This window comes from Myodes glareolus, chromosome 17 (assembly GCF_982192425.1).
Source record: "Myodes glareolus chromosome 17, mMyoGla1.1, whole genome shotgun sequence".
In the NCBI taxonomy this organism is placed as follows: domain Eukaryota; kingdom Metazoa; phylum Chordata; class Mammalia; order Rodentia; family Cricetidae; genus Myodes; species Myodes glareolus.
Window position 1 is genome coordinate 67525698 of NC_142042.1, and position 24774 is coordinate 67550471.

Here is a 24774-nt window from a genome sequence, read left to right on the forward strand (position 1 = left end):
AACTGGGGTTCAATTCCCAGCACCTCATACCTGTCTGTGACTCCAATTCCTTCTGACACCTTCACACAGACACACATGCAGGCAAAATACCATGAGCATAAATTTTTTTCTAAGAAACCAGAAAAATGAACAACAACGTTTCACTCCTTGTCCTCTCCCTGGCATTTACCACTCCACTTCTGCTTTCTTTTTCTTTTTCAATTAAATTTTATTTATTTCACATGTGAGGCAGGGAGTGGGGCATGATTGTGCCAGGGCACATGTGTGGAGCCAGTTCCCTCCTTCCATCATGCATGTTCTTGGGATGGAAGTCAGACTCCCAGGTTAGGCAGCAAGCAAGTTGATCTACTGAGCCACTTCGACCACTTGGGATTCTTATTTTCCTTAGATTGATTTTACTCATGTGAGTGTCTTGGCTGCATGTACGTCTGAGTGCCACATGCATGCCTAGTCCCTGAGGAAGTGGTAAGCCTCCATGTGGGTGCTGGGAATCGAACCTGGGTCCTTCACATGAACAAATGCTCTTAACCACCGAGCCAGCTCTGCAGCCCCAGGATTCCTTTTTAAAAACGGAATAATATTCCATTGTGTGTGTCTAATTCCTTTTCTGTCTCCATTTATCCCCAGGCAGAGATTTGGGTTGCTTTTGCCTTTGGTTATGGTGAATAACAGTGTTGCAGTGAAGAGAAGTTATTCAAAGACTCTGATCCTGCCCACTATGGTTTTGTTTTGGTTTTAGATTTATTTGTATGTGTCTGTGTAAATGCATGGGTGCCTTAGGAGGCCAGAACAAGGTGTCGGATACTCTGGAATTGTAGTTGTAGGTAGTTGTAACCTACCTGATGTAGGCGCTGGAACTGAACTGTGGTCCTCAGGCAGAGCAGCAAGTGATCTTAACACAGAGCCATCTCTCCGGCTCCTGGTTGTTTTGTTCTGGGGGGCAGGGCCTCTTTATGTAACCCTGGTTGTCCTGGAACTTACTATGTAGAATAGGAAGGCCTGGAACTCACAGAGATCTGCCTGCCTCTGCTTCCCCTGAACTGGGAGTAAAGGTGTACGCCAGCTGTTTGTTTATATTGGAGCAATTCAACCTCTCTCTTACCCCTTTTCTCCCTGACACTCAGCCGAAGGCCCTGCCTTTCCCACCCTGGCCCTTTTCCAGCCAGTCCTGCTGCTCTCAAGACTCTAGAACAGGGACCTCTCTCTGCGGAACCTGGGGAGGACATGAGATGAGGCTTCCCTTCCTGTAGCATGAGGGCCAGCTTGTTGGGGTCTCTGTCCCGCCCAGTATCCCACAACCGGCATGCCCCAAAGAGAAAATCATATAGAAGACTCCATAAGATTATAAACTGATTGACCCATTAGCTCTGGCTACTTATTAGCTCTTATAACATATATCACCCCATTATCCTTATCTACGTTAGACATATGGCTTGGTACCTTTTTCAGCTGTCAGCTCACATGTTGCTTCTTTGGTGATCTGGGCAGGAATGGTGGAGGAAGCTTCCTGCTTTCCAGAATATTCCTGTCCTCATCGCCCCGCCTCTACTTCCTGTCTGGTTGACCCACCTATACTTCCTGCCTGGCCAATCAGCGTTTTATTAAAATATATGATTGACAGAATACAAATAATTCTCCCACACCACTTCCCCTTCTTTTTTTTAAAAAAAAAACAAAGGAAAATATCCATAGTCCAATTTTTGGGAATGTGGGCATAGTATTTTAGGCTACTTCCTGCTGATTGGGGCGCTGATAATCTTATGGGGACCTAAAGAAAATTTAGAGTTATAATCAAGTCCTGACTGGAGTATCCTAGGAGTCTTGATCATCTCAGGCAGCAGTCTTGAATCTATTCTGGATGTAGAACTCTGTCATCTGGGCCATCTATTCCTATTGGAAATTTCTCAGGAGGTCTTCCTTTATCGAACCTGATTTTTAACTCAGAATGAATCCATAGCCTCTTATTTTCTGTGGAAACAAAAGCAAAATCTCTTCTCCAAAGTAGCATACCTTTTGACTTCAATTTTGAAGCCAAGGTATTTTCAAAATATCTATCTTGGATTAATTCAGCAGCATTTATAAGCAAATATCTTTTAGCAGCTGTTGCTCCTTCCTCAGCATTCAAACAATTCAAAGAGAGCATAAGAGCATACAGTATCAAGATTCTCTGTGTATTTTCCATCTTTATGTGGCTTTATTTTAACCTCTATTTCTTTTATTTTTTCTTTAAACTTTTGGCTTTTTGAGACAGGTTCTCTGTATATATCTTTGTCCTGGAATAACTCTGTAGAACAGGCCGTCCTTGAACTCACAGAGATCCCTCTGTCTCTGCCTCCCCAGTGCTGGGCTCAAAGGTGTATGCTACCACACCTTGAACTCAGAGATCTGTCTGTTTCTGCCTCCCAGGCATTGGGTTTAAAGGTGTGTGTTACCACACCTTAAAGTCACAGAGGTCAACATACCTCTGCCTCCCAGGCATTGGGATTAAAGGTGTGTACCACCACACCCTACCTTCCTATGCTGTTCAGGAACTTGGGTAGGCCTTCTCGCTTGACCCCTTCAATTTCTTTTTTTTTTTTTTAAAGAATTATTTATTTAGTTTACAGTGTTCTGTCTGCATGCGTGCCTGCAGGCCAGAAGAGGGCACCAGATCTCATTATAGATGGCTGTGAGCCATCATGTGGTTGCTGGGAATTGAACTCAGGACCTCTGGAAGAACAATCAGTGCTCTTAACCTCTGAGCCATCTCTCCAGCCCCGACCCCTTCAATTTCTGCAGCTGTTGACTGACAGAATGGACAAGAAATAGTCATCTCTCTAGCATGATCCCTCGCTGCCCCCGAGCCCAGCTTCCTTCCATGCTCCATTCGGCCCTTTCTCATCCAGAGGCTTCCTGAACCATTCCCTGTAGTGGATAATTCCAGGGGCCAACAAAGCTGGGCTAGGGAACGCCCAGAAAGCTGGCAGAGCATTGCTTCTGTGAGTGTCTGTGAGGCTGTTTCTAGAGTAGACAGCAAACTGGCTGGGAAGAGCCATCTTTCGTGTGGCAGGCTCTGCCCATTGTCTTTCCAGACCCCAGGATTTACACCAGGGCCCCAGCTTCTTAGCCTCAAGTGGAGAGTCACACCAGTAACCTCTTTGGTCCTGAAGTTTTAGGATATACCGAGCCATTCTGCATGCATCGTGGGGCTCCAGCTTACAAGTGACTGGTCACGGGACTCCTCTGCTTCCATAATCATGGGAGCCATTTTCTCTTACCCTCCATCCATCTGGCACTGGTCTGCTGGCTACCAACAAATCTACCTGTTCTTCTATCTGCCCTTTATTCACTCTGGGTTTGGAGAGCCAAACTTAATGCACCCTTTCCTCCCCATTTCCTTCCTCATGATGATACATAACACTTAGCTCTTCCACTCACTGCCCATGGTACTGGGACTGCTCCGTGTTTCAGCTACTGGAATCAGTGTCGTTATGAACACAGAAATATAAATACGATATAAATGCTCCCAATTCTTTTGATCATACCCAGAAACAGACCTAATGGATCATATTTGGAAGGCCTGCTGTGTTCCTCACCACTTCAACGAAGGCACCAATTTCCCCACACTTTTTTTTTTCCAACACTTATTTTTTCCCCCTGATTTCTCAGAGCCATTCTGCTGTGGAATATTATTTTAAGGTGTGCTACATTTGTTTATGCTGTGGAACATTTGTTTAATGAAGCAAAGATGTGTTGCATTTTTTTATGTTGCATTTGTTTAATTCTGTGAAGCCTGTCTAAAATGCCTGACTGGTCAAATAAAGAGCTGAAACACCAATAGCAAGCCAGGAGAGAGGGTAGGAGGGCTGGCAAGCAGATCTCTCTATTATATATGAGATCTCTCTGTTCTATATCTCGATGAGATCCTTCTATTCTCATAAATAGAAGGAGAGATCTTGGAGGGAAAAAAAAGGATCAAGGAGCAAGAGAAGGACGATTCCAGAGGCCAGCCACCCAGTCACACACTCAGTCAGACATGGAGGAAGAAGGGAAGAAAAGACATACAGAAATAAAGAACAGCAAAAGCCTAGAGGTCAAAGATAGATGGGATAATTTAAGAAAAGCTGACCAGCAACAAGTCAAGTGAAGGCCAGGTATTTATGAGACTCCCCATGGTGTTGGTGGCACACGCTTTTAATCCCAGTGTAAGATTTTAGACAATTCTGAAGCCATTTCTGACAATTCCAAACCCTCTCAGCCTCTGTGCCTCAGTGCTTCCCCTCCTCCCCTGGGAACCAAGGACCTAACAGCTACACATGCACGTACTCAGTTCCTGAACAATTACCCATACACGTATGTTTTGACTCAGTCCCCTGAGAAACGGGTTCAAAATGACCTCTTACCTCATCTGATCTGACCATAGTTCTCCAGTCAATTATTGGTATTAGCCCTTCTCGAACAAGCCAATCATAATGGTCAAGGAACAACCCCTCTTGTTTCTATGGGGCCTTCTCCTTTAAAAGTAGACTGTACCAGCTAGTCGGGGTCTCTCAGCTTCCCGAATGTTGGGGGACCCTGTCATGACAGAATTAATAAAATCCTCATACTTTTGCATCGGCTGTGGTGTATGAGGTGGTCTCTGGGGGCGACTCCTTCTCGGTTTGGACACTAGAGTCCAACACCAGCACTCAGGAGGCAGAGGCAGGCAGATCTCTGTGAGTTTTGAGGCCAGCCTTGTCTAAAAGAGCTAGTTCCAGGACAGGATCCAAAGCCACAGAGAAACCTTGCCTCAAAAAGAAAAAGCAAAAACAATAAAAAAAACCTCCTTGTAATTTATTTGGGAGCTGGGTGGCAGGCCCCCAAAAGAATAAAAACGTTAAAAACAACAACAACTATGCCATTCTAGTAAGATAAGGTGCCTCATTGTGGGTTTTTAAAATTTAAAAGTTTTTATGTGCATGAGTATTTTCCCTACTTGTATGTATGTGTATGCCTACATGCATGTGTGTGCGTGCCTACATGTGTGTGCGTGCGTGCTTACATGTATGTGTGTGCACCACCTGCATGCCTGGTGCCTGCAGAGGCCAGAAGAGGGGGTCAGATCTCTTGAGAGCTACTTCGTTGTAGGGCCCGGGTCTGCCCCTGCTCCTGGGGTGCATCTTAAGGACAGTTTCTGGTCAGCTAACAAAAACATTCTGTTTGTTCCTGTGCTCCCTCTGCCCCACCTTGTGATTAGGTATAGCGCATTGTTTCATCTTTCGTATGGTAATTTCCCACCTGCCTTGAGGGGAAATCCTTGTGCAGAAGCTAGATAAATAAGGATTTCCCCAAGGTTAAATAAACAGCATTCGGCAGATCTCCTTTCCTAAGACCCAGGTCTCTTGTGTGTTCTTTCAATCTCCAGGCCCTTGCCCGACTCGCGTAGTGCGTACCATACAGTGGCGCACGAACTGTACCGAGGGGGTAACACAGAATCGGGTGTTACACTTCGTGGGTGCTGGGAACTGAATTTGAGTCACCTCTCCAGCCCCAGGACGGCTCTTAGAAGCCAGCCAGGGACTCACAAACGCTTGTAAACCCAGTTCTAGGTATCTGACTCCCTCCTCTAGTTTGTTTGGGGACCTGCACTAATGTGTGCAAATACACAAACACTGGTGGGCACGAGCTTGAAATAACAGAGGCCGGAGAGCTGACTCAGCAGTTAAGAACGGACTTGCAGCTCTTCCAGAGCACCTGATTCAGATCTCAGCATAAGTGTTGGACAGAACAGCCAAGCTCCAGGGGATCTGACACTTGCTTCTGGCCTCTTCAGGTACCGCCATACATGTAGTACATACACGTGCACACACACACACACACACACACACACACACATCTTTTAAAAAAATCTTTTAAAAAAGCCAGATGGGGGCTGGAGAGATGGCTCAGAGGTTAAGAGCACTGACTGCTCTTCCAGAGGTCCTGAGTTCAATTCCCAAGCAACCACGAGGTGGTTCACAGTCATCTGTAATGCGATCTGGTGCCCTCTTCTGTCATGCAGGCATACATGCAGGCAGAACAATGTATACATAATAAATAAATAAATCTTAAAAAAAAAAAGCCAGATGGTGGTGGCATACGCCTTTAATCCCAGCACTCAGGAGGCAGATCTCTGAGTTCCAAGACAACCAGTGATACACAGAGAAACCCTGTCTTGAAAAACCAAAAACCAGGGCTGGAGAGATGGCTCAGTGGTTAAGAGCACTGATTGCTCTTCCCGAAGACCCGGGTTCAATTCCCAGCACCCACATGGCAGCTCACAACTGTCTGAAAATACAGGGGATCTGACAACTTCACACCAGTGCACATAAAATAAAGTTTAAAAAAAAGAAAAAGAAAAACCAGCCAAACAAACAAAACAAAACTTAAGAACCGGCAGAAGCAGCAGACTCCTTTCTTTTAAACTTTATAAAAAAAAGTTTCAAGTAACCAGGCCCTTGTGTGACCTTGGGTCACTCATGATAGCATACTTCTTTCTGATATGCTTTAATGGCTTGTTTTTTTATTATATTTATTTATATGTGAGCGGGGAAGTGTAGGTGAGTGAGTGAGTGCCTGGCTTTAGCTTGGCTTATTTCTACTAGCTTTCCTTAAATTATCTCATCTACCTTTTGCCTCTAGGCCTTTCTTGTGTCTATTTTTTTAAGATAGATTTATTTATTAATTATGTATACAGTGTTCTATCTGCATGTATGCCTGCGCACCAGAAGGGGACACCAGATCTCACTACAGATGGCTGTGAGCCACCATGTGGTTGCTGGGAATTGAACTCAGGACCTTTGGAAGAGCAGGCAATGCTCTTAACCGCTGAGCCATCTCTCCAGCCCATCCTGTGGATATTTTTGTGTGTCTTTTCTTTAATTATTTTTTTATGGCTGGCCCTTTGCATCCTCCTCTCCTCCTTTTTCTGTTCCTTGATCCCCAGATTTCTCATCCTATTTATTCTCTCTATGTGTCAGCCCTGCCTATCTTTCTCCTGCCTTGCTATTGGCCGGTCATCTCCTTATTAAACAAATCAGGTGTTCTAGACAGGGAAACTATCACAGCTTCACAGATAAACAAACTCAACATAAATAAAAGTAACACACCATAAAATAATATTCCCAACATGTCTCTTTATGTATTCCTGGCTGTCCTGGAACTCTGTAGATCAGACTGGCTTTGAACTCACAGGAATTTTTCTGCCTTTGCCTCCTAAGTGCTGGAACTAAAGGCATGTATGTGCAACCACATCCAATCAGGATTTTCTTTTTTTTAATTGATATTTATTGAGCTCTACATTTTTCTCTGCTCCCCTCCCTGCCTCTTCCCTCCTCCCCTTCAACCCTCCCCCAAGGTCCCCATGCTCCCAATTTACTCAGGAGACCTGTTTTTTTCTACTTTCTACTTCCCATGTTGATTAGATCTACGTAAATCTCTCTTAGTGTCCTCATTGTTGTCTAAGTTCTCTGGGATTGTGGTTTGTAGGCTGGCTTTCTTTGCTTTATGTTTAAAAACCACCTATGACGGGGCTGGAGAGATGGCTTAGTGGTTAAGAGCATTGCCTGCTCTTCCAAAGGTCCTGAGTTCAATTCCCAGCAACCATATGGTGGCTCGCAACCATCTGTAGTGAGATCTGGTGCCCTCTCTGGCCTGCAGGCACACATGTAGGCAGATATTGTATGCATAATAAATGAATAAATATAAAAAAAAACCTATGAGTGAGTACATGTGATAATTGTCTTTCTGGGTCTGGGTTACCTCACTCAAAATTATGTTTTCTAGCTCCATCCATTTTCCTGCAAAATTCAAGCTGTTGTTGTTTTTTTCTGCTGTGTAGTAGTCCATTGTGTAAATGTACCACATTTTCCTTATCCATTCTTCGATCGAGGGGCATTTAGGTTGTTTCCAGGTTTTGACAAATGAAGCTGCTATGAACATGGTTGAGCACATGTCCTTGTGGCACGATTGAGCATCCTTTGGATATATACCCAAAAGTGGTATTACTGGGTCTTGAGGAAGGTTGTTTTCTAATTTTCTGAGAAATTACCACACTGACAGCTTGCATTCCCACCAGTAATGCAGAATTGTTCCCTTTTCCCCACAACATCTCCAGCATAAATTGTCATCAGTGTTTTTGATCTTGGCCATTCTTTCAGGTGTAAGATAAAATCCCAGAGTTGTTTTGATTTGCATTTCTCTGATGACTAAGGATGTTGAATATTTTCTTAAGTGTCTTTCAGCCATTTTAGATTCCTTTTGTTGAGAGTTCTCTGTTTAGATCTGTATCCCATTTTTTTTATTGGATTATGTGTTCTTTTGGTGACCAATTTTTTGAGTTCTTTGTATATTTTGGAGATTAGACCTCTATCTGATGTGGGGTTAGTGAAGATCTTTTCCCATTCTGTGTGCTGTCGTTTTGTCTTGTTGACCGTGTCCTTTGCTTTACAGAAGTTTTTCAGTTTTAGGAGGTCCCATTTATTAATTGTTTCTCTCAGTGTCTGTGCTGCTGGGGTCCTGTGCCAATGCATTCAAGTGTACTTCCCACTTTCTTTTCTATGAGGTTCAGTGTGGCTGGCTTTATGTTGAGGTCTTTGATCCATTTGGACTTGAGTTTTGTGCATGGTGATAGATATGGGTCTATTTTCATTCTTCTACATGTTGATCTTCAGCTATGTCAGCACCACTTGTTAAATATGCTTTCTTTTTTCCATTTGATATTTTTTGCTTCTTTGTCACCAATCAGGATTTTCTTAATCTTAAAGTTAGAGATCATAATGAAGGGAAGGAAGGCAGGAACTCAAGGCAGGAGCCAAGAGGCCAGAGCAGAAGGGGAGACTGAGTGATCACACAGTGGCTTTCTCCTTGGCTCCCATTCAGTCTGCCCAAGGGTAGCACAACCAGCAGTGGGCTGGGCCTCTCCATCAATTATTAGCCATAAAATGCCAACCTACTGGCTTACAGGCCAGTCCTCTAAAAGCAATTATTTCTATTTCCATTCCCTCTTCCCAGATGAATCTAGCCGGTTTCAGGTTGACAAAACAAACAAGCAAAAATAAACAAGCAAACAAAACACCACCCAGCATCGACTGAAAACATAGAATAAACAAACAACTTTTAAAAACCTGCATTTGGGTAAAACCAGACTCAGAGCTGTTTCAACAACCTGAGTCCCTATACCAGTGCCTGCTGCACTTTAGTCTCTACTGTTTGGGCTCCAAAAATGAGAAAAGGTACAGAAAGATTAAAGATTAGAGTCCCCTCCTCTCTCTACTGAAAATCAATTTATAAAAAGTGACTCATTTTAAATGTATTGTCAGGAACAGCCCTGGAAACTTGGCGTGGAGGCGAAGGTCTGTAATCGAAGCATTTGGAAAGCCTGAGGGAGGGGATTCATAAATTAGGAGGCCAGCCGGGCCTTAATAACAAGACCTGTCCCAGGAAGAAAATAAAATAAAAACGAGAAGAAAATAATAAAGAAAAAAATAAGAGAGAGAAAGGAACGAAGAGAAAGGGAGCGAGAGACGAAGTGAGTGAGCACCAGCTACTTCTGACTTTACGTTTCTAGTCAGCCAATTACGAAGATTCCTAGTGGGACACACGCACGCGTGACAGACTTGAGGGCATAGGAAGCTAAAGAAGGCGTGGCTACTTCCCTAATCCAAGATGGCCGAAGAGGCTCTCCTAGAGGGAGGCTCAAAGGCTGAGAATTGCCATTGGTGGAATTACACAACTTCACAGTGGGCGGGAATGACAGCATCCCAGTTTCCGCTTCCGGCAGTACAAGGATCCCTGTCGAGATGGAGGAAGATGCGAACCGATTTTGCCTGTCGCTGGGAATGGAGGGTAGTGTGGGTACCGCAGTCTAGGAGTCCAGGACTGGAGTTCTCAGACGCGGCCGAACCGCCGGGGTCTGAGAAGGTAAGCGACAACAGTTCTTGTGTGCTTTGAGGGATCAGAGGTACCTAAGAACCGACTTGTCGAGGAGGAGCGGACGTCTGCTCTGCGGGGCTACATCGCCATGGGAGGCCGCCTTGCAATTTTGGCTACGAAAGGCAAGTCCGGCGAGGCATCTCTTTTTGGCATAGGAGCATGAGAATCTGACAACTAGCGAAGCATGGCGAGGAGCATACCCAGGGACCCCGAATTGACTGTGCAAGAGCCGGACCGAAGGTGCATAAAGAAGGGTGTCACGTGGAGTACGTGGAGGGCATTGTCATGTTGTGTCTGGGATGAGGGATCACGTGGAAACCTAAACTGAAGACTAAGAAAGACTGGGTGGGAACCTTACCGTGCCGGAGGGAGTAGGCTGTCTTGAAGTGGGAGGAAACATCGCCAGGACTTAGGGAAGGGCAATGAATAGGCAGCGCGACAGGTATTCCAGCGCGACACGTTGATGTTCAAGTGGGTGACAGCTCCCAGAATGCAGAGTCTGATGGGGCAGAGCTGTTAGTGTTGTTCTGTCTGAAGATTGCAGCCCTTGGGTGTCTGTCTCGTCAGGACCAGTACAAGGCAATCTGATGTGGTCGACAGAAAAAATTGGAATGAACCAATTGGTCATTGTTGTGTCCAGATCCAAGATGGAGTCAGAGGGCTCCTAACCTAGTTTTAAGGATCTTGGATTCCGAGAACAGTTATAATTCTTATAAAACTGACACTCTAATAATTAAAACAATGCTCCCCACACTTTGACAATCTACATAAATCATCTAGAGATGTCAGTGTTATTCTTAATCAGCAGGTGTAAGGAAGCCTGAAATCCCCTTTCCCCAGCAAGTCAGGGTCTTGCTGTGCACCCCAGGCTGACATGACAAACGTGCCACGCCTGGCTCTGCACTTGTCTAGGCAACTCCAGGTAATACCCATACTGCTGATCTGTGGATCACTGTGGGTAGCGAGGGCTTAGAGCATCACTGCTCAATAGAACTTTGTGCAGTAAGAGAAATGCTTGATGGTTAACAAAATACTGTCACAGTTATTAGCTCCGAGGGCCGACGCTCTAGCTCAGTTGGTAGAATGCAGAAAGCCATTTTCTTGGTGCCAACTCTGAATCATCTGGACAAGGGTTTGGTGGCTCACATTTGTAATCCCAGCATTTAGGAAGTGGTGAAGACAGGAGGATAGGCCACATGGACCCATACGAAACAAACACAGAAACAGCAGCAACAACAAAACCAGGAGAACAGTCTGGCTGTGAATCTTGTTTATGTAAGGAGAGTGGAAGTGACAGATATACGTGCTTGCCCTAGTCTGTCTTCCATTTCATTTGATAGCTTCTAGCATAAATGCTCCCAGTCTGGGGAATCCATTGGGATGCACAGAAAGGACTTAACAGTTCACAACAACGTTTTGTTTTTGCGGCAGGGTTTCTTGTAACCGTGGCTGGCTCTGGTCTTGCTATATAGTCAAAGATGACTATAGACTTGTGGTTTTCTGCCTTTGCTTATCAAATGCTAGGACTGTGGGCCTGGGCCACCACAGCTTTTTTTTTTTTTCCCCAGAGGATTTCTCTGTAGCTTTGGAGCCTGTCCTGGAACTCGCTCTGTAGACCAGGCTGGCCTCGAACTCACAGTGCTGGGACTAAAGGTGTGCACCACTCCTGCTCGGCTGTACAGTAATGGGAATTGAATTCAGGGCCTGGTCCATGCTAGGCAGGCACTTTGTCAGCTGAGCTGTGTCCCCAGCCCCATAACCAGTTTTAAAGGTGCCAGAAATTCCAGAACTGGAGTCGTGTACACAAGGAAGGGTCTGACAAAGGGTCTTGAAGAAGTTGGACTGGATGAACCAGGAGAAAGGAAGGCTTTAGAATGTTTGTATTCAGATTTCTGCAAAGAGGATTTTCCAGCAAATGAAACAGGAGAAACGGGTATTTCAGCAGGATATCTGGAGGTTATTGACAGTGATCAAGCTGAGATCTCATTTTGGGGGGAGAAACTTCTTTTTCCTCTTAGCCTTCTAATATGGCGCCTTATTGATTGAGTCATGAGCTTTAGTGGCTCCTCCTGATACCATGACGTAGGAATTACCCGCCTTGACGAACCTGGCTTCCCTCAGAGGATTTGTAGTAATTAACACAAGTAAGAGATGAAGGCAAGAGGGGAATGGAGCAGTGGATCCTGCCTCAGGATTGCTCATTAGAAATGGCCTGTACAGGCTGATTCAGCTTGACAGGTTAAGAAGGTGCCCAGGAAACCAAGTCTTGGAACAGAATACTTGGTTGCTCTGCCCTTCTGACCTGCACTGCATGCAGTTTGTGCATGCCCAGCAGGAGGCCCCTGATTGAGCCCTGCTGTATTTGTCTTGTGATGAGCGCATGCCTGCTCGTCAGCCCTAGCTGACTCTGAGCTGAGAGAACTGAGCTGGCATGAGAGCATTTACACTGCCTTCCATGGAGGACTTAGTTTTAAATTCAACAGAGAAAATTGTGGCCCAGGAGGCACAGTGGAGTAGAGACCCGCTGAGCGGCTGTGTGGCTCCGGGCTGTTTACATTTGAGCATTATACAGTCGTCAATTTGCTCACTGACCCGAAATTTTTGTTGTTGTTTTATGGTTTGTACGACTAGGGTTAGCAGCCCAGATTCAAGCAGGTCCTGCAGCTTTCTGGGTTCTCAGGGAAACTGTTCAGGCGGCTGTCTTCCTGGGTTAGCTAATGGCCAAAGAGGACTCTGATCTTTGCCCTGTTCCCGACTTTTAGACTCCTTTCCCTGGAGAGTGGGGAGGTAGTTGGGGATGCCCTGTAGTGTGAGGTCCCTGCCTGCACTCTTCCCCACACTTTCTTCTAATGTAGACTAGAGAAAATAGAAATTATGGTGATGTGGGGCAGGGGTGGTCAAAGCAACCAGCATAGCGGGCAGGAGGGAGGTAACAGGCAGCAAATGTTGTAAGGTGACTCACACTGGGGATGAAGGGACAAAGGTGGTTGCTTCTTCAGGGGAACCAGGAGCGTTCCAGTCTTTGTGTCTCACTAAGTGGTGTCCTATTAGCCATGTAGGCCTTCAATTGTGCCAGGTGGATGGGTGTCTGCAGCGTCTTAAGCGCACCCAGGCAAGTAAAACAGAATGATCTGTGTTCCGTGTTCAGGGCTCTGATGCCAAGACCTATGCAGAGACAAAATTCAGAATGGACAGTCCTACAAGCTGAGTAGGGGCTGAGTGATCTAGCCTTGTCATGTGGTGAGGAATGACTTCTGAAGAACTCTGAGTTGGAAAGACTGGTTAAAGACAGAGGTGCAGAGGGGCTGCTCTGGGTTGCAGGTAGACAGAGCCAGGCAGTTTGAAATCTAGGCTTTGCTGAGGTGAGTATCCCAAGAGATACAGTCTAAGGGGGTGACATAGAAGCCTAGGCAGGAGGGAAACGCAGTGACGTTCTGACCTTCCTCACATGCCCCTACCTGCCCCAATCCCAGGTCTTCGGGCACAATGGAGGACAAGCGAAACATCCAGATCATCGAGTGGGAGCACCTGGACAAGAAGAAGTTCTATGTGTTTGGCGTGGCAATGACGATGATGATCCGTGTTAGTGTGTACCCATTCACCCTCATTCGCACCCGGCTGCAGGTTCAGAAGGGCAAGAGCCTCTACCATGGGACCTTTGATGCCTTTGTCAAGATCTTGCGAGCAGATGGAGTGGCTGGCCTCTACCGGGGCTTCCTGGTCAACACCTTCACACTCATCTCTGGCCAATGCTATGTCACCACTTATGAGCTTACCCGGAAATTTGTAGCCGACTACAGCCAGAGTAACACAGTCAAATCACTGGTAGCCGGCGGCTCGGCCTCCCTCGTGGCCCAGAGCATTACAGTGCCCATTGATGTTGTCTCTCAGCACCTGATGATGCAGCGCAAGGGCGAGAAAATGGGCCGTTTCCAAGTTCCTGGGAACCTAGAGGGACAAGGGCTAATTGCCTTTGGCCAAACTAAGGACATCATCAGACAGATCCTGCGGGCTGACGGGCTTCGAGGCTTCTACCGAGGCTATGTGGCCTCACTGCTAACATACATCCCAAACAGTGCTGTATGGTGGCCCTTTTATCACTTCTATGCAGGTAAGCAGGGCCTGGGAAGGGGAGCACTTACGGAGCAGGGGTGTGTTTTTAGAGTGGAGATGAGTATACAGAGGGTATCAGATCAGCCCCACTGAGTGCAGGATCACAGCTGCATTCTGCCAAACCCAGCTGAAGCTTAGTTTTACTAACTCTGTTTCTTCTACTTAGTCATAGTATTCCATCTAGACTTTGTGGTAAAACTGAGCCCTGCGCTGTCACTCTGGCCCTCTGGGAGTACATTCTGGCAATCAGTGTTCTTGTGAGCCAGGGTCTTCCCGTTTAACCTAGACTGTCTTTGTAAAGCTAACAGCAATGCTTTTGCTCCGTAAGTGCTGGGATTACATCAGCAGACACTTAGGAAAGCTGGGCATGTCGCTCAGTTGGGGAGAGCTTGGCTAGCATGTGTGAGACCTGAGGTTTAATCCCTAGCTCTGCGGAAAAGCCAGACTAAATAGAACTAAAGCAAGTTCCCAGGAGGGTGTTTTCTCTGGAGTCTGCTGTTGGCCTTTGCTCTCACTTGATTTCATGAATACTTAGAGTTATGTTTCCCTGTGTGCCCACATTCTGTAGCATTGTCAGCCAAACCTGTGCAGAGGTCTCAGCTGACACTCTGACAGCGGGGCTCTGCACACTGCAGACTCTGTCTGTAGTGTGAGGGTTGGAGCACTAGGCTTCGTGCACCCTTACACATAGATAGAAGCTTGGCCATTGGACTCTATCACTGACTCTTTAAAATTAAATACTGGTTTTGTTTTTGAAATAGGTTCTTATTCTACAGCCCAGGCTAACCTGAAACTCAGCATGTAGCTCAGGCTTACCTTGAACTCTTAGGAATTTTCTTGCTTCAGTCTCTAAAGTACTAGGGTACAAGAAGAGATGCCCAGCTTAAATTTTATTTTTCTCCAAGGTCCTGCCTTTGTCTCTTATGCTGTTGAAATTATACCACCTCACTTACTAATTTTGTGTTTGCTCTTGAAGTTTGTGTGTATGTTTTTTTTTTTAATTTGTTTTTGTTTCATTTTCTTTTTTGAGTGGGGCTTATGTACCCCATGCTGGCCTCAAACCACTGATCCTGCTGCCCCTACCCACCTGGTGCTGGGGTTCCAGGCGTGGGCCCGCCACCTAGTGCTTTTTTTTTAAATACTTAAATTTATTATGTATACACTATTCTGTCTGTGTGTCTGCCTGCAGGCCAGAAGAGGGCAGCAGACCTCAGTACAGATGGTTGTGAGCCACCTCATGGTTGCTGGGAATTAAACTCAGGACCTTTGGAAGAGCAAGCAATGCTCTTAACCACTGAGCCATCTCTCCAGCCCCACCTAGTGGGTTTTTATTTGAGGCAAGGTCTCATATTGTCAAACTGGCCTTCAACTTGCTCTGCATCCAAGAAGCCAAGAATGGCTTCAAGCTTATGATCCTTTTGCCTCTACTGTCCATCCCATGCTGGGATGACAGGCTTGTGTCACTATGCCCAGCTTGGTTTTGACATAGGGTCTTTCACTTTGTATCCCACGCTGGCCTCCAATTCACTATGTTCTTGAAGATGACCTTATTTTTCTTTTCTTTCTGAAATATGGCCTTGCTATATAGCCCTAGCTTACCTGATAGATAAGTGTGCCAGGCTGCTTGACCTTGAATTTCTAACCCCCCTTCCTCTACCTCCTGGGTGCTGGGATTAAAGGCTTGCACCACGTCTAGTTTATGCTGTGCTAGGGGTCAGATTCAGTGTTTCAGCTATGCTAGGTAATCTCTACCAACTGAGCCACATACTGGCCCCTGTTTATACTTTTGACTTGAGACAGCATCTCACTAAGTTGCTAGGTTGGACCTGAACTTGTTCTGTAGTCCACGCAGGCCTTGGCTTTGTGATCCTCCTGCCTCTGCTGCCCAAGAGCCGGGTTCTGGTTACAAAGTTGGGCATACGGCCCTGTGGTGGAGCCTTCTGTCTGGAGTACCTTCTCTTCTGCTCTTCATGTGGCTGGCTTCTCATGCTTCAGGCCTCAATTTATATGTGACCTTTGTTAAAAAAACAAAGCAAAACTTTTTTTTTTTTTTTTTTAAAGCTATAGGTTGTTCATAGTCCTAGCTGTCCAGAAACTCAATGTGTAGAACATGCCGGAACTCACAGAGATTTGCCTACCTCTGTCTTCCGAGTGCTGGGATTAAAGATGCGTGCCACTGCACCCAGCAAGAACTTCTTTACCCTGTTAGAAAGAAGGCTGTTTATGTTTTAGCTCCTTTATTCCTTCTGGACACTTCAATTTGCAGTTATTTTACCCTCAACTTCTAGATTCTTAATTAGAATCTTAAGAGCAATGAAAATAGTTCTCTGTTTTTTATTTGTTTTATTTTTGAGACAGGGTCTTTCTGTGTAGACCCCCTGGCCTGGCCTTCCTATGTAGTCTCCCAAGTATTGGGTTAAAGGGATGCACCACATGTGTATCCTGCACATGTGGTGCACAGATCTCATGTTTATCATAATGCCTGGCATTTAGCAAACATTAAATAATTATTCATTTATTACTGGTGTCTAAAGTCACTTAGCCAGAAGATAGTCAAACTGAGTCAGCCTGGGTTTATTCTGCCTGTAGATTTAGGTGCTCAGTAAACATCTGTTGAACGAATAATAAAGAGGCAAGACAACATGGACTCTGTCCTACCCTCTTCACTCTCCCTAGTCTCTCTGTGAGCTCCAGGAAGGTGGCCGGTGTACAGAGTGAGACTTGGAACCTGAGTCCTGTGCAGCTTGCAGGCCTGGGGCCAGTGCCTACGGCCCAGGAAGCAGACAGTGCAGATCCTAATGCTGCAGTCTAATGACTGCGAAATGCCTTCTTCAGGAGAAAAAGGGCACCCTTGAGGCAGACTTCAGTCACCCTGTTTCTGTTGGCATGCTTGACTTTGGGACAAAACACAGGTAGGAACTGGGGAAGAGGTGGCTCTGCCAGGCTTAAAGAATTCTGCCATGTCAACTAAGACTGCAGTGGCTTCTGCCTGTCAACCCTGTCTTCCCACAGCTCCCCAAATCTTCACTGACCTAGCCACAAACTACCAGAACTAAGCAACTGAAAAAGAATTCTCAAGGGCTGTAGAAGAGAAACTCTGAGTGGAAATCTTTGAGATTATGAGTCTGTGACTAAATTCTGCCAGTGTCCTCAGGACCCTTGGTTACTCACCTCGACTCTTACTCACCGCTCCAGCTGTTCTGCTCCATGTGTCTGCTCTTGCTGCCTCTGACCCTGCAGGCATGCTGCTACCTTGGCACTTTTGATAGACGTTATCTTTGGAAAACTTTTTGCCCAGGCACACATGGCTTATATTCCCACCACCAGGTAGTTTCTACACTTTGCTTTCTCAAGAAGTGCCGTGACTGCTGCGGTTAAAATCACAGCCTGTTTTCACCCCACCCTTGGCATTCCCGTCTTCGTCACCACTTTATTTTAGCTATAGTATGCACCTTAAACATAGCTATATGCTTTACTTTTTGATTAATATCCCTTCTCTCCTACTAGAATGTGTGCTTCCTGAGGGCAAGCTTTTATTCACTGTCCTGCCCTCAGGACCCAGGCTGGTCAACCCATGGTACTCACTGAATTTTTGTTGACTAAATAAATGAGCGCGTGTCTTTTACCTCAAAAGAAAATAAAGCAAAGAATTCATTTGCAGGCACACTCCCCAGCGGCACTGTGAGAAAACAGGCCTTGGCGTTATTGTTCTTGTTCTGTGAGACATGGCTGACATAAAAATTACAAGCATGTATCACTATGCCTGGCTTTTTTTTTTCTTCTTTTTTAAAATAGAATCTCATGTAGCCTAGAACTTCTGATCCTCCTGTGTCTACTTCCGGAGTGTTGGAGTTAGATGTGTGCCATCATGCCTGTGTTTATGTGTTGGGGATCAACCCAGAGCTCCGTGTATGCTAGGTGAACCCTCTGCTAACTGAACCCCTTTTGTTTTCTTGAGACAGAGCCTCATGTAGTCTAAGTTGGCCTGGAACTCACCTGTAGTTGAAGATGACCTTAGACTCCCGGCCCTGTTGGCCTGGAGCTCACTCTGTAGCTGAAGAGGACCTTAGACTCCCGGCCCTGTTGGCCTGGAGCTCACTCTGTAGCTGAAGAGGACCTTAGACTCCCGGCCATCATACCTTTGTCTTTCAAGTGATCACCATGCCTGGCTGCAGCTTTTGTTTGTTTTGTTTCTTTGAGACACTTTTTCTGTGTAACTCTGGACGTCTGAAACTGGCCTTGAATCCAGGGATCCGCTGCTCTCTGCCTCCCAAGTATGGGATTAAAGACATGCTCCATCACACCAGGCCATTTTTCTTTTTTAGAATAAGCTGGTCCTCACTGTAGGGTAAGACTTCCATTCTGGGGGGCTGGAGAGATGGCTCAGCGGTTAAGAGCACTAACTCTTCTTCCAGAGCTCACATGCAGGCAGAGTATTGTATTCATAAAAAAAAAAAAGACTTCCATTCTGATATTGTTTATATTTGTAAAAATGTTTACATAGTCAAAAATTCCAAATGAATTTGAAGTGCTAGGAATGTGGCTGAATTGGCACAGAGTGCTTGCCTGGAATGTATGAAGCCCTCGGAGCCTGCTCTGGCACCGTGTAGACCAGCTGTAGTGCCGCATGTCTGCAATCCCAGTGCTTGGAGGAGCAGAGTTCGTCCTCACCCCCGTCCTGAGTTCCAGGCCAGCCTGAGCTCCATGATACCTTGTCTTCCTCCAACCCCCAAAGGTAAAAACCTCTGAAAAGAAAAGGTTTGCAGTATGTAACGAGCAGCCTTATCCAAGGCAGTCACCAGTCCCTTCCGTAGAGACCACTGTGTATCAGTGTCGTGGTTGTTAGTAATCTGAATCTCTAGCTGGCAGAGGAAGCTCAGCAATCCTGCCTCAGCCTCTGGGTGCCGAGAGTACAAGCTGGAGCTACCATGCCCTGCCTGGCTAATCCTGTGGTTTTAAGTGTTTCCTACTAGAATGCCACCTAAGGCAACATGCAGTATGTGCTCTTGTTTTTACAGCAGAAATGATTTTCTACCAGGTGAAAGGAGTCACCAGCAAAGAGTTTAAAGCCCTTTTCAAGTCCTGTCCTTTTTAAATGGATGATGTGTCCACAGTGACTCCTGAAAAGCCCCAGAGATGGATGCAGATAGAAACAGAGATGCAAAGGATATAGTGTAGAGATGACAGAGGGCTGAGGGCTTGTCTTGGTTGTAGAGACACTGTGAGGGTAGGTGGATGGTACCTTGTATCTTGAGGCGTTGTCTTTCCCTGGATTCCAGAGCAGCTGTCGCGCCTGTGTCCTCAGGAGTGCCCTCACATTGTCTTCCAAGCCATCTCTGGGCCCCTGGCTGCAGCCACTGCCTCCGTCCTCACCAACCCTATGGATGTCATCCGAACCCGTGTGCAGGTAACACTGCCTCCTTCCCGCCCTTGACTCAGAGATTAGAAGCAAGAACTGTAGGCCTCCAGTGTCCAGTGACCTCAGTGTGCCATAACCCTGCTGTCTAGTCAGCCTTGTGACCATCCAAGTCCCTTCCTGTGCTTATCTGTGCAGATACTAGCTGAGCGCTTGAAAGCGTCTGTTTTCCTTACTGTCTGCACCTTGTACTTCTCTACCCATTACATCTCCAGCCTCTGGGAATTTTTCCTGCTTTCTTCTAGGCTTCAGTTGAAATCTGTTCCATACTCTGCTAGCCTAGGCCCTACGCCACCCTGCTTCCTTGCCTTGCAGGCTTGTGGCGATTAGAATTACTGCTTCATATTGACTTCAGAAGTCTCTGATTTTTCCACTTGGCCATGAATCCACTGAGAATGAGAGACTGAAGTCAAAGAGGAGATCTTTAAAGCTGTGATCTGGAAGGAGGGAGGAGGAAGCAAGACTGGGGGAGAGATGAAAATGTCCTTTTTCCTTTCAAAAGTATTATTTATTGTGTGTGCATGCCTGTGTAAATGAGATTGACATGGTATGAGCAGAGTCAAGGAGAAAACTTGGGTCCTGGGAATCAAACTCAGGTTGTCAGGCCTGGCAGCAGGAGCCTTTACTGACTGAGTCATCTTGCTGGGCTTTCCCCCTACCCCCCTTAAAGACGGGCCCTCCTGTATCCCAAGTTGGATTGAGCTCTATAACTAGCCCCTTGACTCCTGACCCTCCTCCACCTCTGAGCACTGGGGTTCACACCTGCTTTTAGAAGTTCTGGACTTTCTAAGCAAGTACTGAGCCATCTGAGCTCCACAGCTCTTTGGCTCTGTTTTTGAGACAGGGTGTCCTGTAGTTCAGTCCGGTCTCAAAGCTGTTGCTGTAGTGAGGCCAGCTTGAATTCCTAATCCCAAGTACTGAGATTACAGAAAGGTGCCCCAGTATTTGGTCTTTTCTTGTTGTTTTTGAGACAGAATCTCAGAGTTCAGCAAGGCTGGCTTTAAACCCACTTTGTAGCTAGGGATGACCCTGAACTCTTGATTTTTTTTCCTGCCTCTACCCTCCAAGTACTGGGATTAAAGGTACATGTCACTGTGCCAGCTGAGAAATTTGTGGGATTTTTTTTTGTTTCTGTTTTTTTTTTTTTTTGGTGTGTGTGTGTGTGTGTGTGTGTGTGTGTGTGTGTGTGTGTATACACTATAATGTGCATGTAGAGGTCAGAGGTTAACTTAAGTAGTTGGTTTCTCTTTCCACCATGTGGGTTCCAGGGGATTGAACTCATGTCTTCAGGCTTGATGGTAAGCAATGAGCCATGCTACTGGCCTGAGACTGGTTTTAAATAGCTTTCACAGGTTGTACTTGTGTAGACTCATCCAAAATACTGACAACTCGGTGCTGCCCAGAAATTGTAAACGCTGTCTAAGATGAGCTCTGAAGATAATTAGCACCAAGAACTAGGATCTGAATATGGTACATGCTCTGCAAAGGATCGATTTTACTGGATCAAGTCCTAGGGGGACTGTAATGTGTAACTAGGGTAATGTAGGATGAAAGGTGGAGAATCAGGAAAAGATACATGGGAGAAAGGTCACTGGGGTATGGTGAGGATAGGAGGGAAGAAAAGGAGCCCTAGCGGTCGGGGTAAAGTCTGTTTTTGTGCTACTGTCATGTCCAGAGGAGCAGGGCAACAGATAGAGGGAATTTCTGTCCCTAGGAAAAGAGTGCTTCCAACATTTGAAAATAAATACACTGGCATCTGATTGGGATGGAGTTGCATCCTCCAGTGCCTTTATCCTGGAGAACCAAGGCTGTCCCCATTCTTTCCTTATCCTTACCCGGGTGTTTTAGGAGGCAGTCCTAAAGAAAAGACAGGTCTCTGTCTGCTTTGTGGGGCTAGACCAAGGGCTAGGGCCAAGTTGAAAATGCCCTTGACGTGGCTAAAGGAGGTTGTGGAAGCCAAGTGGTGAGATGAGATCTAGAGGAGAAAAAGATATGTGGAGGAGGTGCTGAAGAAGGCAGGGTGCAGCAGGGGGCTGTGGTGGACAGGGCTGGGATGGCCTTGTGAAGGTGCTTTGGACAGGGAGCGTGTGACTGACTAGGAGTCTGTGTCTTGCGCCAGCAGAAGTGCTCTGACGTGGGCTTTATAGTTGTAATTTGGCAGAAGGGGAAAGAGATAGGACCTGTTGGGAAAAAAGGGCAAGCAGATCCTTGACCTGGCTACTGACTGTGTGACCAACACTGAACAGAGTGGGGCTTCTAGCCCTGAAACTGAGAGGGATTGAGATGACCAGAGACAGCCATGGATGGGTGGAGCTGCTTGAGGGCCTTCCTGGGGATTGAACACAGCCTCCCTGAGATGGAGAGGAGCACCTAGTCCAAAGACTCAGAGCTGGATAGCTTGCCTGAGGGCAGTGAGCACTCTCCTGCCAGGCAGGCTGTTGGTAGTCTGTTTCAAATTTACAGAGATCCGCCTGCCTCTGCCTCCTCAGTGCTGGGACTAAAGGTGTGCACCACCACGCCTGGCTCTTTGGTTGGCATTTATAAGTATTACTTTCTTCTTGCTTGTGACACAGGGTCTATTATCACCATTTTCTATTTGAGGAAAATGGGGTAGGAAGGGCTAAGTAAACTCAGATAGTCTGTCACCAGAGCTTGGAGGAAGTCACCACTGTCCCTAGAAGCAGAGTTCCCACTTGAGCCTTGGTGTGCAGCGCGGGTGAGCAGAGCAGTTGTGACTGAACAGTTGGTAGCCCTTCACTGTGGTGACTTTTCCAGGTTGAAGGCAAGAGCTCCATCATCCTGACCTTCAGACAGCTGATGGCAGAAGAGGGGCCTTGGGGCCTCATGAAGGGCCTCTCTGCCCGAATCATCTCGGCTACACCCTCCACTATCGTCATTGTGGTGGGCTACGAGAGCCTCAAGAAACTCAGCCTCCGACCTGAGCTGGTAGATTCAAGACACTGGTAGCCAATGGCAGTCAGAAAGGCTGTGGTTTCACACATTCTTCTGGGCCAGGGTAGAGCAGGGAGGATAGTACCCTTGTGAATGCCACCACGACACACCCATCCTGCGTCTGGCCTGCTGACCTATCTGGGACAAGACAAGAAACTTTGGACTGCTCTTGCTGAAGAGGTTCTGTGCCTGGCTTCCCTGTTCCCAGATCTGGGCCCCTCACTGGGTCCTTATACTCAGTCACGGCCTGAAGATCAACCTCCACAGGACCCTGCTGGCCCCTCGCTGATGCCCTTTCTCTATGTCCACCCTTCAGGCCTGGAGAAGAGCTGCTATAGAGTTTGCTTATCCCCCTGCTTTTTCATCATGAGACTTTAAGCCAAGGCACTAAGCAGGCACCTAGTCCTGACAGCATCAGAGCATCAGCCGACTGTCAGAAGCCACTCCTCGGAGAAGTGGAGAGCTGTGACGCCGATCCCGATCCTTTATCCCTTTATTTCTTATGCTTGCTTAAATTTGGGACCGAGTTGTCCACTGGACTACTCTGCTTTGCCCTGCCTTTTGGGGACAGCTGGGAGCAGCACACTCTGCAGGGCGTTTGTCTTCTCTGGGAGCTACTAAGAGGGAGAAACGCCAAGGCTTCATTTGGTTCGCATAGTTGAACATCTGTGAAGCAGGCAGCTAGTCCTGACAGCATCAGGCTACTGTCAGAAGCCACTCCTCGGAGAAGTGGAGAACTGTGACATAGATCCCAATTCTTTATCCCTTCCCTTTCCTTTTAGGCCTGGGACCCTGAAGACCAGAATGGGCTGTTGGCCTCCACTGGCCCAGGGGATGACAGTGGAGGGCACAGTTCTAAGTGGATCAGACTTACTGGAGTGCACTGGTACATTTCCCTGACGCCAGGTTGAGAAAGCCACTGGCTTGGAAAGTAATGAGAGGTGTGTGTTCCTCACTGTTCTCTCCTCAGACCAGCTGAGCTAAGCCCAGGAGGCAGCGATGGAGGCTCTGAGCCCCGGGCAGCAGTGTCACTTACAAACCTGTCCCCCAGATGACAACAGCTGTCTCCCAGTGGGACTCTGGAATATGAACTGTCCTTCTTTTTCTTGTTCTTGGTTGTGAAGTGTCATCCTAGTCATGGTACCCTGTGCTGGCAGCAGAAGAAAGAACAGTCAGGAAGACACCCAAGGCCAGGCCCACTTCAGTGACCAGCCTCATACTGCCGAAACTGTTGATGCTCCCTCCCGCAGGGGCTTCTTCCCAGCCTCCACCAAGCCTATCCAGAGAGACATGGCACGTGGAGTGGGAAGAAGGCAGTCAAACTGCCTACTTAAGATGATGGCCTGGGTGATGCTGTCAACCTTTTTTAGTGGTCCCATGCTGTGGGAAACGCCATGGTGCCAATCTGGAAGGTGCTAGCTAACTGAAGCCTTCTTGTTTCTCATGGCTGCTCCACATTCTTCCATCTCTGTACTGACCTCCGTAGTCTGTATTTGTTTCCTTTTGAACTTTACTTTTATTGGTCTCAGCATATCAGTTGTTTTGAGACATCCTAGGCTGGGTTTGATTCACTATGTAGCAGAGGATGGCCTTGAACTCTTGATCCTCCTCCACCTCCTGAGTTCTGGGTTTACGACTTCCTGCACTTTATTGCGAGAGCCCTCCAATTTTGTCCATAGTCATCTGAAGGGCGGAGCCCACAGATCATTTTAAATCTTTTTACTCTTCACATCCACTTAAGTACTGTCAATACAATGGAAGCAAGGACCCCCCCACACCACAAGGTTTTCCTAGCGTGGCTTCTCCGAGTCAGTCTCTCCTCTTTCTTTGAGCCTTCCTTACTGGGGCAGAGTGAGGACACCACGAGAGGGTCCTGCTTCTCACGCCTTAGGTTATTTCTTCCTCCTGACTTCAATTTTTTTTTTTTTTTTGGACAGGTTTCTCTGACTTCATTTTTTTGTGCAATGTGTAGTCTCTCTCGCTCCTGTCGCTTCTCCTCCCTTTCCTGCTTCTCCTCACTTTCCTTAGGCACCCTGTCCTGACCCCTACTTTCTTACCCGAAGTCAGGGACTAGAATAGGCCAGTGGGCGCCCGTTTTTCCAAAACTGGAGAGAGCAAGACAGCTAGAAATTTCAGCCTGTTGGTCCATAACCTAATTTAGAAACTCGAAAAGACTGGAAAACATGGGGAAGAAAATGCATGTAAGCATTTGATAAAAATGGACTATTAAGGATCGTAGCTGCGAATATTCACTGTTGCACTGTATGAAATCATTGAAATGTAATTAAAAGTTTTTATTGAGCCCCTAAACTTCAGCGTGAGAACGTTTTTCCAGTACGGGAACTAAATTATTCAAGGTACGA

At 46.6% G+C, this 24774-nt stretch overlaps 1 protein-coding gene across 5 annotated transcripts; it reads left to right on the forward strand.

Moving 5' to 3' along the window:
* Positions 1-9759: 9759 nt before the first annotated feature.
* Positions 9760-24721, forward strand: Slc25a44 (solute carrier family 25 member 44). Of its 5 annotated transcripts, none has more exons than XM_048454550.2 (4): positions 9760-9918; positions 13404-14041; positions 19323-19450; positions 22235-24721. In XM_048454550.2, the coding sequence occupies exons 2-4, from the start codon at positions 13417-13419 to the stop codon at positions 22424-22426; spliced, it is 945 nt and encodes a 314-aa protein (XP_048310507.1). In that variant the 5' UTR covers positions 9760-9918; positions 13404-13416; the 3' UTR covers positions 22427-24721. The 5 variants fall into 5 exon arrangements, with proteins under 5 accessions (XP_048310507.1, XP_048310534.1, XP_048310526.1 ...); XM_048454577.3 differs by having other exon boundaries at positions 9761-10170; positions 19328-19450; positions 22235-22373; XM_048454569.3 differs by having other exon boundaries at positions 9762-10196.
* Positions 24722-24774: the final 53 nt, after the last annotated feature.

Coding starts and splice junctions, on each gene's coding strand:
- Slc25a44 (XM_048454542.3), top strand. CDS start 10,115: ATGGCGAGGAGCATACCCAGGGACCCCGAATTGACTGTGCAAGAGCCG. Junction 10,171..13,403: donor GTGCAAGAGCCGGACCGAAG/GTGCATAAAGAA, acceptor CCCCAATCCCAG/GTCTTCGGGCACAATGGAGG. Junction 19,451..22,234: donor TCATCCGAACCCGTGTGCAG/GTAACACTGCCT, acceptor TGACTTTTCCAG/GTTGAAGGCAAGAGCTCCAT.